Source organism: Stenella coeruleoalba, assembly GCF_951394435.1.
Source record: "Stenella coeruleoalba genome assembly, chromosome: 19".
Taxonomy (NCBI): Eukaryota; Metazoa; Chordata; class Mammalia; order Artiodactyla; family Delphinidae; genus Stenella; species Stenella coeruleoalba.
The window spans coordinates 34,764,437-34,782,091 of NC_137165.1; the positions used below are offsets into that span (position 1 = coordinate 34,764,437).

General features: G+C 50.0%; 1 protein-coding gene across 1 annotated transcript in view; it reads left to right on the forward strand.

Moving 5' to 3' along the window:
- AATF (apoptosis antagonizing transcription factor) overlaps nt 1-8,746 on the forward strand; it is a 99,469-nt gene extending 90,723 nt beyond the window's left edge. Inside the window, exon 12 of the mRNA XM_079905586.1 lies at nt 8,458-8,746. Within this exon, the coding sequence (XP_079761712.1) occupies nt 8,458-8,521 (64 nt within the window). The 3' untranslated portion in view covers nt 8,522-8,746. The remainder of the gene's footprint in view (nt 1-8,457) is intronic.
- The last annotated feature ends 8,909 nt before the right edge of the window (nt 8,747-17,655 follow it).

Below are 17,655 nucleotides of genomic sequence, written 5' to 3' on the forward strand. Positions count from 1 at the left end.
TAAGGATACAAATTTAACTCAGTGTCAGCCTCCCTTTCCCTGGGGTTGAAGGAAGTGATTCACGTCTAAGCAGCGAAGCATCCCCTGGCTTTTAACAGGAGCTGTTAGAGGGGCTGCTGTTTGGATAAGGAGCTTCATCTTCCTGAAGCCAGCAGTCACAAAGCCACAAACACAACACGGGCCAACTCTATTGCCAGCATCGCGGGGGCTTGGCGTTAATATTAAACATCGCCAGCAAGGCAGAGAGCTCCGCAGCCCAGCCACAGAATAAAAATAAATAAAAGTAAAGAGAAGACCCCGCTAAAAGCGGTGAGATGATTTGTCGTCTTTCCTTTGTGAGGCCATTTGTCTTCTCTCGCGTCAAATCTGTTATAAAACAGTCAAACTGTGAAAGTGGAAATCATCCCAGGAATATGGAATATTAATGCACAGGAGAGGAGGCGACATCCCTTTTGTCAGTAGTCCCTCCCACCCCCCTCCACTTTTTTGCAAGTCCCACCAAGGTAAATTATTTTTCTTTAAAAGAATTTGAAAGACTTGAAACTAGTGGTAGGGATGATGGAAGTTTCAAGTGTTTTTCTTCCTTGTGTAAGTGGAGTGAATTTGTTAACTGGCTTGGGAGCAAGGAGGGAGCGCAAGTGGGGAGCAAACCTTTACAGATTCACCCCTCGCTCCCTCTCACCTCTCCTTCCTCCTCCCAGCCGTTCAGTTCCTTTGTTTGGGGCCTGAACCTGCATCTTTGAACATTTATAAATCTTGAGTCGGTCTGATCTTTAGGAGATGGGCCAGAGGCCGTGTCATCATCTGTAATTTAAAGCTGTAGGGCTAAAAGCATTTGCAGAGGTTTGAAGGACCTGATTCTGACCTGACCAAAGGAGCGAAATGGAACAGACCCTCCCGAGTCTCCTTCAAGCACTGGGGAGGATGGCAAGGAGAGCAGACACTCTAGGTAATTTATGGCCACAGTTTGCTGGGAGCCTTGCTAGTTGCCTGGTCCACTGAGAAATGCATCGTGTGCTGCCACCTTGTGGCAGATTTGGGCAGCTGCGGTGGGCTGCCTTGGAGCTTGTGAAGAGTTGAGCCTGGTTCTGATGGGAGATTTGCCTTGCGTCCAGATTTAGGTAATTAGTGATAGGTGAGGGCATTCTCTGAGTCACTGTTACTTTGCTAACTTGATCCTGTTAAGAAATAAGACCTCAGTAAGAGAAGGTCGCTTTCTTCTCTTTTCACGTTTCTTGGTGTTGTGTGTGTGTGTGATTTTTTGGTATGCAGTTGTGCCGGCGTTTCGGGAGAGAAGCCCGAGACCCACTCATTGTTAAGTGCTGGCCTTTCGGCTGCATTCAAGAATTCTGAGTCTTCTACTCGTAGTTTTTTTTTTTTTTACGTCATCCTATGTGATGCTCCCTCCTTACAGGACGTACTTCTGTCCCTTCGCCTGCATTGTCTTCCTCACAACGCAGGCTTCCTGAGAGATGAAGGCCCGGAGTGGGGGGCCCTGCCTCTGATCCGCTGCTGTGATGTGCATGCGGCCGCCAGGAGCGCAGGGCAGCCTCCTGCCACCTGGACCAATGTAGTTCCCCTCTTAGGTCATAGAAACAGTTCTCAGGCATCTTTGTCTCGCCTGTAAAGTCTCTGATACAGAGTAGAATGGATTGGGGTCAGAGGAAGCAGAAGGAATGAAAGATTAAGGGAGGTGCTGTCTCATCTCTGGTATTTGGGGAGCGGACCTCAAAGCAGCCAGAAGGTTAGGTTGGGAGGACCCCTTGGTTTGGTGCCAGGTGATGACTGGCAAGATATCTTTTTCAGTTGGCACTTGGGATGCCCTGGGCACGTTGGCAGGCAGAACAGAGAGACTGGAAGCTCTGTGAGGGCAGGAAAGGACGGGCTGAGAACAGAGGAGGTGGTAGAGCTCGCCCCACGCACCTGGACCGCCTGGACCGTCCAGACACGTGGGTGTGGGCTCGGAGAGCGAGGGCCTCCCTGTCAGCTCTTCGGCAACCTGGAGGGCTCCGAGGGGTTCCACTGGGCCAGCAGGAGAACTCCAGCTCTGTCATAGCGGGAATGGAGTGAACTGTTTCTTTTCACCCAGAAGAGACCAGATTTAGTCAGGGGAAGGCAGCAGTGGTTGAAATGCTGCCACGGGGAGGATCAAGGAGCTGTCCGTCCTAACTCTGGAGGACTGGGCTGTGGGAGGGGTCCCAGAGCAGCAGAGGGGTGCCCGGCGAGAGGGAGGACACTGCCACCTCTCCGAGCGGAGGGGGCTGTCCAGACAGAGTTAACTGATAACGTTCACCTTCCCCACGCAGGTTCTGCCGCGTCATTCTTGTCTCTGTAATCCTACGAAAACCTAGCACAGCAAATAGGCATTCCTGTGTATTTTATGAATTTATTATACCTTTGTGTTATACTATGAGGCCAGGGACCATCCTCACCTAATACACATAAGCTTCTACAGCACTAATAAGTAAAATGTTTTCCAAACACGAACGTGAAAAAAAGCATGCATCAGTAACATTGCCAATGATTTTTAAAAGTCCATCTGCAGGGCTTCCCTGGTGGCGCAGTGGTTGAGAGTCCGCCTGCCGATGCAGGGGACACGGGTTCGTGCCCCAGTCCGGGAAGATCCCACATGCAGCGGAGCGGCTGGGCCCGTGAGCCATGGCCACTGAGCCTGCGCGTCCGGAGCCTGTGCTCCGCAACGGGAGAGGCCACGATAGTGAGAGGCCCACGTACCGAAAAAAAAACCAAAAAACAAAAGTACATCTGCAGTCGGCAACCACAGTGGTCAGTGTGAGTTTCTGTTCTTGCTGTGTCTGTACTGACTCCCAGGTATTCGGGTTTCGTCAAGGTTCTGCTGGACACGAGTGCTGCTGGAATTGGAGCCCTTAGTCTCACTTTCCCTTTGTGTGTTTCGTCACCCTTGGATTCTCAAATGTATGTCTAAGACATCAAGTTCCGCAGAAGCACGCAGCACAGGACCCTCAGGTGTGCAGGGAAGGGAAGGGGATTATGGGGGAGGGAGGCCCCTCCCCCCGCACACTCTGGGATGCGTCTTGTATATTTAGGGAGGACAACCACCCCCCCAGTGAAGCAACTAATGAACAATCTCAAATTAATCAAGGACAAATTCTGTGTATAGTTTTAATCAGGAAAGCAGCGATATTGTTTCTACGGGCACACGCTGAAATCCCTGCATATCGTACTTGCTTGGAGAATGGGATGTACTTTTGGAGGCTGTGCAGGTTTCTTTAGGGAGCGGTGGCCTGGCTGCTTTCTCCCTGCTGTCTGCTCGCCTTTGGCCACAGGGCCAGGTGGGTGCAGTGTGGGGGTGTCCGGGCCAGAGGAGGGGGAGGAGGAGTGGGGTGTCTGGGGCGAGGCCTGCGCGGCTCCTTCAGTCCCACGCCCCCCGCACAGGTCCTCTGCAGGGTTCAGGTGCTGCATTGTAGTGTCTGCTCCGATGATGGCGTGAAAGCCCCTGGTCTGTGTCGCGGTCAGTGAGGAGTGCGCATGGCTGGACGGCACCGTGACACACGTCCACCGCGTTTCGTTTAGGGCTGCTTCAAACCTCGCCCACCACTCAAGTGATGGCATCTCACAGCCAGCTCTACTGGGCGCGCTTAAGTCTCTTCACAAGAGTCACATAATAAATAAGCTGAATCCCAGTACACACACACACACACACACACACACACACACACACACACACACACACACACACACACACACACTCTCTGTCTTTATGGAAGATGGCTGCTAATCCATGATCATTTTTTTCCAGAAACAGGTTTTATGATAATATAGTAAAAATATTAAATTAGAAAATGCCTCACTAAGGGTTATAAAACCTTACTACATTAGAGATAGGTAATTATCCCCTCTATAGCCTAAATGACAGTTTAAAAGAAATAAAAATGTTAGTGCTCATTACTTGCTTTTGTAGGTTGCAATAAAGGGTAAGTTAAATTTTAATTCAAGGAAGAGCCCCTGCTATCGACCTTCTACCTTAGGTCCAAGTCCTGTTAATTACTCTGTAGGTTATTCTCCCGCATGATACCCACATTAATACATTTTCTACATTGAGGCCAGGAGTGTGGGGGGAGGGTGACGGGTGGGGGGGAAGGCCTTTCAGCTCAGTGATTCAAATCTTGATTCTTAATGTGATAGGGAGCAGGAATTATATATTTAGAAAACCAACTTCATTATGCATAGCCTTAAGGGCATCTCAGGTATTAAACTGTACACTTACCCTGGAGAATCGGATGGAGATGAGGTTAACCTGAAGGACTGATAGTTTAGCTTCTCTGGGTGGCTCGATCCCGGTTAGGAAGGGTGCTGCAGGGAGAATGCTTTGTGCAGCAGAAGGCATCCGACCCTCTGTCCCATGGTGGCTTCTCATTACCTAGTTCTGTTTTTAGTTTTGTGTTCCTGCCTTGGGATGGGTTAGGGATATGGACGCATCCTGTTTCTTTCCAGGTGCCTCCCTCTCCCCTGAGCACTGACCCCAGGTCTAGCATCTGTCTGGGTTTGGGGCAACGCTCAGGACGCCCTCCGCCTCAGTCTTTCTCCTGGGCCGTGCAGAGATCTTCCTACCGGAAAGGAGACACAGAGAGGCGGCAGGAATCAAATTTCCAGCTCTTTGCTGAGAGGCTCTCAGCAGCCCTGCCTGAGAGCCTGCCCGAGCTGGAGCTGCCAGCTCTCCTTCTCCCTCGCCTTTCAGGTTGTCCTTTCCAGACACGAAGCCCCTCCTTACCCTGACATGGGACGTTACTCTGGAGTGGGGAACCTCACAGAAGGACCGGTCAAAATACGGTGTAGGGATTGCGACCGGCTGTGACCCAGGACTGGGTAACAGAGCCCTGCCGGTCAGGTGGCTTCCAGGTCTTTATTCTCAGCAAAATTGCAGGAGAACCTAATTGAGTTGTAAGCCTGGTAGATCATTAAAACTAAGTTTTGGTGGTAGATCACTCTGTGATTGGGGGGGGGGGTTAATTCAGAAGGAATTAAAAGAATTGAGTATCATTGCTATAACAAAACTCCCATTCCCACGTCTGCTTGTTTGTGTGGCAAGGTTTCTCATCACTTCTGTCTACAAGAACTAAAAAATAGGAATAGAATTGGTGCTGAACCCTCTTTGATTCTAGCAATAAATTATATTCATCCATGGAATGGGAATGGAGGGGAAAGCCGCATCCATATCATTGAGAGATCATTTCCAGTAACATTTTACATATTCATGTATATTAAAATTTTACCAAAATTATACTACACTTTATTATATTGTTATTGTATATATCAGTTGTATCCTAATAATAATTGGAATGATAACACAGTCCAGAAGTAATTTTTAAAAATTACTTAGAGCCTTATGGTCCCAAGAAATTAAAATATTTCAACTTTTCAAATTTCAAAAAGTGTTTCAATTTGCATACTTATTTTTGTGGCCAAGAAGTGTGTGATCAATAAAAAACTTTCAAGCATAAAACAATTATATTAGGACAAAAATCTGTAGGGAAAAATCAAATGGAAATACAAGTTTAAAAAGAGAAAGATGCTATAAATTTTCCAAATTAAAGAGTTTGTTTATGTGTTAAGTGAGTGATGATGGGTATCAGATCAGTATTGGCATATAGATTCCATTGGGTGTATTACAAAAGGGATGTAAGAGGTATTTTAAAAGCTGGTATTCACAGATTTGTGGTAATTATATCCTTTGTGACTATTAACTTCATCAAGAAAAGTTTCATATATCAACTTAAAAATGTGTGCAGGGGCTGCGGGATTTTGTAGAGTTCTGTTAGGGGGTACGCAGAGAGGCTCGAGGACCAGACCCTGGACCCCACCCTTCGTGGCCGTGATTTTCCCAGCTCTGTCCCCGGCGGGTCCTCCGCAGGGAAAAAGAGGGGCTGGGGCCTAGCTGAGCAGCCGGAGTCTGGGGGTCTTCATCCTGGTGGTGCTCCTGGACCCCAGGAGGGTCTGCTTTGTCCATCTCTAGAGTCCTTAGAGTTGGGGCTGAGGGGGATGGAGGCGGGGGAAGAGGGGACGGGAACAGAAAAGTCGCTTAGGAGGCTGGCACTGCATTCTGGGTGAGAGATGGTAAGATCTGAAATAATGGAGCCTGGAGGAGCAGGCAAGTTTGAGATACTTTGAAGGTAAAAATGGTCACTGATTGGTGGTCATGGGTGAGGAAGACTTCAAGTTGAAATTGCTTGGGGATTCTTAGATTGGAATAATCCCTTACTCATATTCTCTCTCTTCTGTAAAGCTACTTTAAGAACGCAGACCACTCGGCTTTCCAGGTTGCTTTGCCATGAACAGCTGCATCTTTGTCAGCTTTGCCCACCTGAGTGTGAAATGATGTTCTATCAAAACATGGGTTTCAGCATTTCCCTCTCTGCTCCCGACACGTGAACCCTGCTGCGGGCAGTAACTGCCGCCTTAGCCCAGGCGGTTTGCTGATGTCACCGCGCGGAGAGGAAGCATTTGCTCAGTGGCAATGATGGGCTCTGGTGCAGGCGAGCACGGCGAGGCTGGGAAGGGATGATTGTGAAGGGCTAAATGGCATGGTGCCTCTGCAGCTCCCTCTCATCAGATGTCGCAGCCTTAAAGCCACACTGTCCTCTTTGTCATGGCGACTCTCCCCTTAACACCATTTAATTTCTTTGTGGAAATGGCTAGAGAGACTTGTACTTTTTGGCAAGTAGGCGGGCCATCGCGTGATAAAGTCCTTTATGTGATGGGGCTGGTGATTTGGCAGCCACTGCCTCTGGAAGGGAGGCTGCTTGCCTCTCATTTGCATGTGGTCTGAAGCTGCCTTCTGCCTTAGTACGCGCGTGTCCGGGGCCTGGCCAAGGCCGAGCCAGGCAGATGTGTACAGCTCGGGAACAAAAGAGACCCTGGGGCTCCGGGTGAACCTGCATCCTTTGTTTATAGGTCCAGGGGCACCGTGGTCGGCTGAGGGCACCAGCAAATTCTTGCAATAAAATTCCTGTAATAATACAGGAGACCCAGCATGATAAGATTTGTTTATATCCATGGCTTCTGCGGTTCCCTCTTTAAGACTTTTCCCTTTCAAAACGTTTTAATATGCTGTTCCTATTGCTGGGTTTTCTAATTATAATGTCTCTTTTGGTACACACCACTGTAGTAAGGTGACTTCAAAAACAGACTTGTAAGTGTTTGTGTTCGAGTCTGGCTGGACCAAAAATAGCTGTTTGAAGGTGGGGTTTTTTTTGTCTTCTGTTTTGTTTTGAAAATCAGATTTGCTGATGATGACTCTCAGATGATGAGAGCGGTTCTGTTAGGAAAGGCCTGTTTCCCTAACAAGGAGGGCAGGCTGTAGACCTTGAAAACATAAGCAGAGCAGGCACAGCTTTCTCCGAGGAGGTCGTTTACTCGCTGGTCCATGGCCTTCGCCCAGGTGCCTGCCCTCCTTCCCCGAGGGCACGGGCGTGGTCCCCGCCTCCCTGTGGGTTTGACCTGCTTGGACCCTCCTGGCTCCTGGCATCTCTGCAGGGAGACTGCCCTCCATCCAGAGAAGTGCTCTGGAGCTGTGGGCTCGGTGCTGGTGCTGGGAGGGCCTCGCCCGCCCCGACAGGTGCCTTTGGCCAGGTGGTGGTGGAAACAGAGGCGGCAGGTGGTCATTTACTTCATTTTCAGGGACGCAAGACCCTGGCATGTTAGGGTTTTTTTTTTTTAATGTCAGACCCAGCTTTAGAAATAAATTAGCCAATCGAATTATTTATTAGATGGAGAATAGTGGAAGGGCCGGGGCGTGGGGCAGACCCTTGGCGCCCGAGCAGCTGCACGTGTGCTGGTAATTGGAATCTTGTTGCTGGGTCATTTTCATTGTTTTTCAAGTACTGCCAAGTGCAAGAAAATGTATGAAAACTGAATTATATCCCCTACATCCCATGTCTGATTGAATCCTCCTCATGTGGCAGTCTCATACATCCTATTAAAATATTCAATCTTGTTTTCTTACTTGAAGAGCCTGTGTGTAAAGGGCAAACTTATAGAAAACTCGTTCCCTGGAGACAGGGTATCCAGCCACTCTGGACTATTTACATATTCTGCTGTTTGGCCGCTTCTAGGTTCCTGCCCTCCTTCGTATTTGCGAATAAGAGCTGTGGGATGCATTTCTAATTATGTGGCTGTGTTTCCAATTGAAGAATCAGACTGGGGTATTTCCCAGCTTCTTGGTTCTTTATTTTGTTTGTTTGTTTGTTTGCGGTACGCGGGCCTCTCACTGTTGTGGCCTCTCCCGTTGCGGAGCAACAGGCTCCGGATGTGCAGGCTCAGCCGCTCCGCGGCATGTGGGATCTTCCCAGACCGGGGCATGAACCCGTGTCCCCTGCATCGGCAGGCGGACTCTCAACCACTGCGCCACCAGGGAAGCCCCTTTTTTAACCTTGAAAAGTTAACCAACGTGTTAACCAGTTTGTTTTGTTTGTCTTCCAGGACAGAGCTGTATCGATCTCTTTTTGGCCAACTCAACCCCCCTGACGAAGGCCACGGGGACTGACGGCGCCCATCTCCCTGTGGCCCGGGGCCTGAGGCGGGACCTCCGCACACCCAGCCCCACATAGAGGAACTCGGGAAATCCCGGGAACGTGTGCTGTTCAGAACACGGGCCTGACGAGTGCCCGGAAACCTGGAATCCAGCATCTGTGTCACCGGTGCGTCCGTGTGCAAAGGGCTCGCCCCCCACGGCCTTGAACCACCACAAATAAAGAGTGTTTTTACTGTCGCCGCCCCTGCCATACTCGGTTCCTTAAGCAGCACAGAGTGAGTGATATAGCGTTCCCACAGGGTGACAGGTTCTTTGGGAGGGTTTTCATTGTTTTCCCAGCCAAATGGCCTTCTTTCACAATATAAAATACTTCATGGAAGGAATAATCCTAGGGTAGATGTGGCTTTCGGGGTGAGTCGTGTTTAGCGACTGATCGCAGCTGTGAGGAGCAGGGAGCCCCCCAAAACCTGTCAGCTGCGCCCCAGAGGCGTTGGAGCTTGGAGGCATCTGCCTACTTGTTGCTAAATACAGATCTCTGACTTCTTGTTTCCTCTTTTCACCCATGAAGATTCTTCCAGAGTCCTTTTCCATTCTCACCATTCCTAAATCACTTTATTGAGATTAGCTGTGGTGTAAATCTAGCAGGGGGAAATGATTCACTTGTTTTTCATCCGAAAGGTCAAAAGCTGGAAATTAAATCCCCATAAGGGGGATTTATTGGCCTGCTGTGGTCAGTATGCAATGAGATGATCTTGCATAAGTAATGTGTGCGTGCCCGCACTCAAGGCCGACCGTCTCCCGGGTCCTTTGCCCAAATCTGTATTTTGAGCTATGGAATTAAAGGAATGTTGCGTACAGGCATCTGAGGGCAGTTGTAGTTAATAACTAGTCATTGTTTTTAGAGTCAGGTTTTGGTATTGTTTTAAAATGTCAAAACCAAGTGACAGATTTTTGTGCCCAGGAATCCCACGTGTCATTGACGTGGTGTCTGTGGGCTGCGACACAGCGCCCAGAGGCTGGGTTCCAAACGAAGTGAGTCCGGAATGTAATCTGCATCACAGTTTAGTATTAACATCTGAGTGTGTCTGCTGGGCTCGGACGGGGCAAATGGGGGGAGGAGGATTTCTCCATCTCACACTAATTGGACCTTGGTACATCCTGCTCTGTTTTTCTTGTCTTGGTAAGTTAACCTCTTGGGCTTGATTGTCAGGGAAACGTTTAATTTTCAGTGTGTCTCCAGTTACCTAAAAGATCACTCAACGGAAATAGAAGATTTCCCCTACAGTCACTCGAATATAGACCATCCAACCCCATCCATCTAGCCTGAGGATCCCAGATAAACCCACGTTAGAACAGCAAGTAAGTAACCTCTTAACGCGGCACTTCCCGTGAGCATGATGCAGACCCACGATTCCTAAAGAGATGGAACCTTTGTCACAGTCACTCTCTACCTGATGAAGAAAAAAATTTAAGCAGGTACTTCAAAATATTTGGAGTCCATCATGTTTAATTAAAATGAATTAAAATCAGGAGAGATGAGAAAGAACGGATAGAATTTTCAGTAAAGGGAGGCTTGCATTTTAAAATTCAGAGGACCACCCTCCTTCCAGCCAAGAGTAAATTGGAAACTATTTTAATTGACACGGATACTGCAATTCAACTGTTACTAGAAAGACAGATTAGTTGATTGATTTGCATTTTAATAAAACGAATACTTTACATTTTGGTGGCTAATGCTGATTTTGAAATGAGTTGAGAACTGTTATCAAGAGTTTCAATCCAGGGCCCTTTTTCAGTGTTGACTGAAGCATTCCTCCCTTTTGTGCGGAGTTGGCTTATTTTCTTTTTGTCCAGTTGACTCCTTCACGCATGACCCTCCTAAACCACAGCCCCTGAAGACACCATCAGAGCAGCGAGGAAACCGCAGGGCCCACCCAGCCCAGGTGTGCACCCGGGGCCGGAAGCAGGCCGTGGGCTTTGCCCTTCGGGATAGAGAAGTTAAGGCTGGTTTCTCATCTTAGTTTATTTTACGTCAAAAATTAATTACAGAAAAGTGGAAGGAACAAATGGAAATAAGACTTGGCTGTAACTCCACCACTCAGAAAGATCCCCTTCTCGTAGTTAACCTGTATTCCTTCGTAGCCCACTTCAGTGTAGATGCTGTGATACCCAGTAGACTCCTCTCTGGGGGGAGGGCCCAGGGAGCAGTGCAGGTGGAAGACTTCGTTTTTCCTTCTGGACTGTTTGAAATGTTACCCTTTTAAAAACAGTAAAAACAAAATGTCCGTGCAGCATGTCCCCCTCCGCATAACACACGTATACCACCCGTCGAGAACCAGTGGTACGTTGTATTCTGCATTTTAATACTAATAGTAGAGGGGAAGGTTGTTTCCACGTTTTTGGAGATCTCATTGAAGCATTTTAACTGCTAACTGATAATTCCATTGGGGGCGTGTCTCTTCAGTACTGAACCAGATCCCCTCTTGTTGAACACTTAAATTGTTATAATTATTTGCTATTATGAATAATGTTATAGGAAAATATTTGTGCATAAAGCTTGTTTGTTGTCTTTGAAAATTATTGGGTTTTTTGGCATAGATTTTTGGGAGTAAAGTGAACCGAGTGAAAGAGTCCAAATATTTCAAAGGCTCTTGGTCCCTATGACGGAGGCTTGTTTTAGGGCCCGTGCACTTCTCACCTGCCCTAGGCGGGACCATCTGCAACAAAGGGTGTTGAAAGGCAGAGAGGAGGTTGGCCCTGGAGTCTGATCCTGTGGTTTATTTCTTGCTCCCCAGGGAACCCTTCAAATCAGCATCCTCCTCTGGGAGGATTAAAGAGCTGCTGCCTGTAATGTGCTTTGAGATGCTCCAATGAAAGGTGGTGGACAAATAGGAAGTGACACCATCCTCTCCCTCCCCGACCCTCCTGTCTGTTTTCTGGCTGCTAGATCGCATATCATTTTCTCTCCACCCTCCCCACTGGTTTTCATGCTCTTGCTGCTTTCCGTGCCTTCATCCTGGGGATCTCTCCGGTGGGTTTTCCTTGCCTTGTATGGGTTTATGTTTCTCCCCATATTGTCTTTGGTGCATAGCCATTCTTTCCAGGTCACCGACCAAGAACGCTTGTTGTGCATCATTTGGAAACCCTGAGAGCCAACAGAACACCAGGGAAAGCCAGCTCCGACCAGTTCAGCAACAGACACTGCACCTCCAGTTTAGAAAAGTAGTTTCCTCAGTGGTTGATTTTCCTGGTCTCCGCATATGACTTCTCCAAGGTTATTGCCTCTTTATCTCTTACCATTTCATCCGAAGGGAGCTGAGTTTGAGGCTCAATGGATCCAAATGGGACATTCGTCAACCTTCACCACCACGGAGGGGTCACTGTGTATGTGGGACGCCAAGATCTGTGTCTCCCTGGGCCAGGCTCACAGGTGAGGCAGCTGCGTCTCAGCAGAAATACAGAGAGTGGAGGTAAAGGGTGTCATGGAGAAGCCTGAGGCTGCGGCTGCAGAAATGTGGGTGTTCTATGCCAGGGCAGCTGGCGCCCGTCTGCTGATACCCTGATAGGCTACCCTGTGCACATGGCGTTTAAGAAAGGCAAATACAAGCAGTGAGCCTTGTCTAAAGTGAGTGAACCTTGTTTTCTGCATCTGAGTTTGTGTTTTTACTTTTTGATTTATGTGTGTGTTTGTGTACCGGGGTGGGGGGGCGGTTGTGCTAGGCATTAAGTTGAGTTTGCCTTGGTCATTCATTTTTTGTTTGTTTAAATCTTATCTACCTCATTTCCTTTCTTTTTTTTTTTTTTTTTGCTTTGTCTTTCTTCATAACATTTCAAAAATAATTGCCAGTAATTTGGTAAGTTCATTAATTCTTACGTCCAGGGGATCCATATCGCCCCGCTGATTTGCATATGTGCAGTTTGTCCAACAGCTGTATTGATGAAGCCCTCGTTACCTGCTCCTTGTCTGGAGAGGAGGGGAATGGTGCAAATGCAGAGTGAGTATGCCTTATCTAACTTCGTTTTTCTTGCATATCTGTAGATTTCCTTTACCGGGCCTTCCTTGCCCATCCTGTGGGGTCTGTTAATAAGGTCATCGCCTCAGCGGCATTTATATTCCTGAGAAGTTTGCTTGGTTTATTTCCTTGGTTCAGGGTTTTCATTTCATTTGTTGAGGTCAAGGACACTGAATTCTCAGAAAAGAGAATTTAAAAGAATGTAGAGAAAGAAAAAAAAACAATCCCACATTACCGATAGGGTAGAAAAAGAATATAAGGTCCCCAATAGGCACGGTGACAGTAACACATTAAGATTCCTGCCCACCCTCCTCCATCCCTGTCTTCCTCTTTATGGCTGGGCTGGAAATGAGCTCATGCTGCCCTGGGCCGGCAGGCTCCCCACCACGTGGTGCTCGCTGCTTCTGCCGCCCTCATCTACCCTCCCCGAGGTGTTTAGGGGTGTGTTACCCGGCTCTCACAGAGACTTGGGGGCACAGAATTCATCCTTGAGGGGGCTGATGTGACATTCTGAGTCAAGGACAGATTTGAACAGAAGGTGGCGTAGTGGCAAGAACCTTGGATCAGAAATGAGACCTGCCAGGGTGTGTGACCTTGAGGAAGTCTTTTGACCTCTGGGGCTCAGAGGTCCTCCTCAGTACTGTGAGGGTCAGCCACGCTGGTTCCTGAGGACCTCCTCGTCCTAAAGCAGCTGTTTCTATGGAAAGGCAGCTTGGGTCTAGCACCGATGCAGGAATGTTTTTCCCATCCATTCATTCAGGTATGTGTTGACCTCCTGCTGTGTGGCAGGCGCTGGGGGAGGTTTGCAGAGCACAGGGTTGTTTGGGCAGGTGACCTGGTCTCTAGTGGGGCTCTGTGCCCCTCTTCAGTCGAGTGAGTCCTGAATCCTCTTACTTCGGTCTGATCAGGCCCATTACCTGCGCTGGAGTTGCCTCTGTTAGTCCTGGCGGGACTCCTGGCAGCCCAGGCTGTGGCCGTTTTTCAGGCTCAGCATCACTCTCCCAGGGCTCCGGTTCTACAGGGCGAGGGCTCGGCCCGGCAGGAGGGCAGCAGCCCTGGTGCTCGTGGGCTTCCAAGAGCCCGCCGACCCCGGGATGGCCAGGGGCGTTAGTACGCAGGTGGGGCTGACGCTGAGCGCCCCGCACCTAGGCCGCTGCTCGGTGGCTCCCGCGCCTCCACGGCGAGGGCGGCTCCGGGCTCTAGGGCTGCCCTCGTGGCCAGCTGCCTTCCCCTCTTACCCTCCTGGGTAGCCTCTTCTAACCCCACGCGCGTCCAGAGGGTCTAGGACCACAGCTGCCCAGTAGCACTTCCGGGGATGATGGGAGCCCAGTCTAGTCAGTATTTGACCAGCCACGTATGGCTTTTGAGCCCTTGCAGCGTGGCTGGTGGCTACCGGATTGGCTAGATGAGGTCGATGCGGGTACTTCCTAGCCCTTCACAAGTCACAGCAAACGGCAGAGCTGGAGCCGGGTAAGTGCTAACAGGTGGGGCGGCGAGAGCTGCCGCTGTCCCGAGGCCGAGGGGCCCAGCCGGGTCGGGGGCCCTGTTCCAGGCTCGGGCGGCGGCCGAGAGTGTGACCTGGGGCTCACGAGGGGGCAGGAAGCGAGGGGTTTCCCGCCTCGGTGCCCAGCGTGGCCGAGGGGAGCCTGGGAGCGAACCCGCCCCGCTCTCCTCCTGAGGGTTTAGGCCGGGAACGGACCCCCTGAGGCCATAAAATTATTTGCCGGTTTGACTCTTGTGTCCTTTAAAGTTGTAGCGCACTGCACTTGGTTTCAAGAGCTAAACGTAAGGCTAATGCGGAACACTTTCCATGTGATAACTCCGAGTTCATATTGTTGGGGGAGATAAGCCGTAGGAGCAGGTGCTTTTGAATTCACTTATCGGCGTTCGCGCAGCCTCCGCGCCGCCTCGCCCCCCACCTGGGCGCTGTGATGTTCCGGGAGGGTCTAGGCAGCGGAGGCTTTTCATCTGCTGACCTCGCTGCTAAGGTCAGGCCTTTGTTCGCGGCGGGAGCGCGGGCCCAGGTGTGCGCCTGCCGGAGGGGAGGGTAGGCGAAGCGAGGGGAGGGGAGCGCAGCCTTGCAGAGAGTCTGCGTGTGAAGCTCACATCCTGGTCTTCGTGGAGGAGGGTAAGGGGACGAATGCAATGCCTAGTTCTCAGTTATGTAATTAAACCGAGATGTGCCTTTCTGAAGGAACAAAAAGAGGCCAAGGACAGCTTAATTGAAACCTTAAGATTGCTTCTCCAGGAGTGGCCCGAGCAAGCGGGCCGAGGCCGACTGTCACCGTCTGGCTGGCGGGCCACGTGACCCCGCAGGTGCCGTCCACGCGGGGGGGGGGCGGGGTTCGCTTGGCACCAGAGCCTCCGCTTCCTGGGAGGATGAGCTTTTGGTTCCTCGGGTCCCAACGGGGAGGTTCACACGGGAACTGGCCGCGCTGATGCCGCCTGGGCTCGGCGCTGACCCTCCTGTCGCCCTGAGGGTCCCTAAATAGCAGTGCCTTGCAGCTCCCCCCGACTGGTCTCGAGGGCCTTTAAAAGGCACGCCTCTCTCAGCGAGGCCGTCGGCCAGGCCGGCTGTTACGAAGTCGTTCATTACCACATAAGTGACGGCGAAACAGTGACGCTTTATTAACTGTAGACAGGGCTGCTCCTGAGAACCCAGGCGTGCGCTCTTGATACCTGTTTATCTACTTGCTCCGGACTGGAAGGACTCTCCTCCTCTCTCCTTCCCTCTCCCCCACCCCCAGAAGAGAATTTCAACTTTAAGACAAACAACTTCATTTACAAGTGTGTCTCTAATTAGCTGCAGAATTAGGAAAGCTGAGTTTTCCCCCATAGATCGGCTAAACCCTCGAGGGAGACTGGTGGGATAGAGAGAATCGCATTTCCAATTATTTTGTTGAATTGCTAATTTAGTTATTGTGCCTGGTGTAATTGTGATGGGTATTGGGTGTGCAATTCAATTTGTTTTAAATATTTGTGGGAAGGCTGATCAGTAATGGAGCTGACCTATTTTGTGGCCCAAACTGAGAAAAAAAAGCCTAAAACACAACACCCACAAAGATACCGTTTGTTTCCATTTTTTTTCTGATCGCTCTCATCCTCTTAAGACCATTGATGCAACAAAAGGATTAAATTAAAAGATGACAGCACTTTGATCTTCTCCCTTTGAAAGCTTAACTGTCCTTGGTCGTTTAACATGCAGATATTTTAGGGTGGAGTTTCAGACGCAAGGCTGGAGTTGAGAGGTTTCTGCCTCCCATAATTGCGCTTTTGTGTGTGCCTAGACGTGGTTTGGGTGGCTGACTTTTGTATGCGCGTGTATCAGGCGGTGGAGGTAGTGTTTGCAGCACCCAGGGCCAAATCAGTCCAGCTCCTGCGGCTGGGAGACCCTGTGGGAAGGCAGGCACCTTCCCTCCAGGCAGCGCCGCTCACAGGGGTCGGCGACCCGGGCAGTGTTTGCACCTGCTCTGCCCCAGGTAGGCCCCGCTGGTGGTTAGTTGAGCCTGTGCGCTTGTGACCCAGGGTTAGGTGTGAAGTCCCCTCACTGCTGGCTGTGATGCCAGGCGGAGCTCCCTGACGGCCGGCCAAGCCCGAATTTCCCTCTTCAGGGTCTCCCCACCACTCAGCCAGCGTCTGGACCAGCAGGAGTACCTGTGATGTAATACTGTTTACATGCCTGTCGGGTGCTGAGTAAATCAATCCAGCCTGGGCCTGGAGCAGGGCTGTGGCTTGTAGGGAAGAGCATCAGCTAGGGCTCTGCTGGGACTTGAGGTTACAGAAACAAAGTGCAGGACTCTGCCTGGTTATTGTGAAACGTGCATGTGAGTACCAGGTTTTGTGACGGCCAAGTTGCTTGCAGGTGACTGGAGCCCTCACCCCCGGTGTCATCCTGCTGGGCCCCTGCCGGGTCCCAGCAAGGCCTTCTCAGACACAGGCAGGGCTTGGTTGGGTGAGATCAGAGGGTGGTAGACCAGATGGATTTGGAGGAAAAGTAGTAATAAAATGGATCATAGAAGGAAAATGATCCTAAAAAGATCATTTTGTAACTCGATTAACTTAGAAAGGTACCAGGGTCAGTCTCTGTGTTTAGCTGCTGAATAGAAGTTTAAACTTTATTCCTGCATGAGAGATCACCAGGGGTCTTGCTTTTCTCTCAACAAGACTTTCTCAAGGAACTGGGAGGGAAGAGCTAGTGGGCACTGCTCTGGACCTGGAGGAGGATCTGCATCCTATGGGAGGGTAGACAGGAAGACAGTCATTGCACAAGCGATTTTGTGAGCTGAATATAAACCACTCCCTGGGGAGTCTGCGAGGGTCTCCGCACAGAGAACAGTGGGTGTCGGAAGAGGGGTTTGTGGAAACAGCAGCAGAGGCAGGAGGGCAGGCTGTTGGGTGTTGGTGGTAAGGTTAGTGCACTCCTACTCCTTGCTGGTTACAGTTTTTTGCAGCTTTGATATTGAGGTGTAATTCACTTAACATAAAATTCACTCATTGTAAATGTACAATTCCAGGATTTTTTTTAAAATTTAATTTATTTATTTATGGCTGTGTTGGGTCCTCGTTTCTGTGCGAGGGCTTTCTCCAGTTGTGGCAAGCGGGGGCCACTCTTCATCGCGGTGCGCGGGCCTCTCACTATCGCGGCCTCTCTTGTTGCGGAGCACAGGCTCCAGACGTGCAGGCTCAGTAGTTGTGGCGCACGGGCTTAGTTGCTCCGTGGCATGTGGGATCCTCCCAGACCAGGGCTCGAACCCGTGTCCCCTGCATCGGCAGGCAGACTCTCAACCACAGCGCCACCAGGGAAGCCCCATTCCAGGATTTTTAGTAAGTTTGTAGAGCTGTGCTACCATCAACACACTCCATTTTTAGAACATTTCATCACCCCAGCAAATAACTTTGTGCTGGTTTGCAGTCCATCCTCCATCCCATCCCCTCCCCAGGGCAATGGCTGATCTGCTTTCTGTAGCTATAGATTTGTCTTTTCTGGATGTTTCATTTAAATAAGATCATATTGTACAGTATGTAGTCTTTGTGTGCGGCTTCTTTCACTGAGCTTAAGGCTCATCCGGCGGAGCATATGTGGTTAATTTGTTTCTTTTTGTTGCTGACTGGCACCCAGTGTATGGATACACC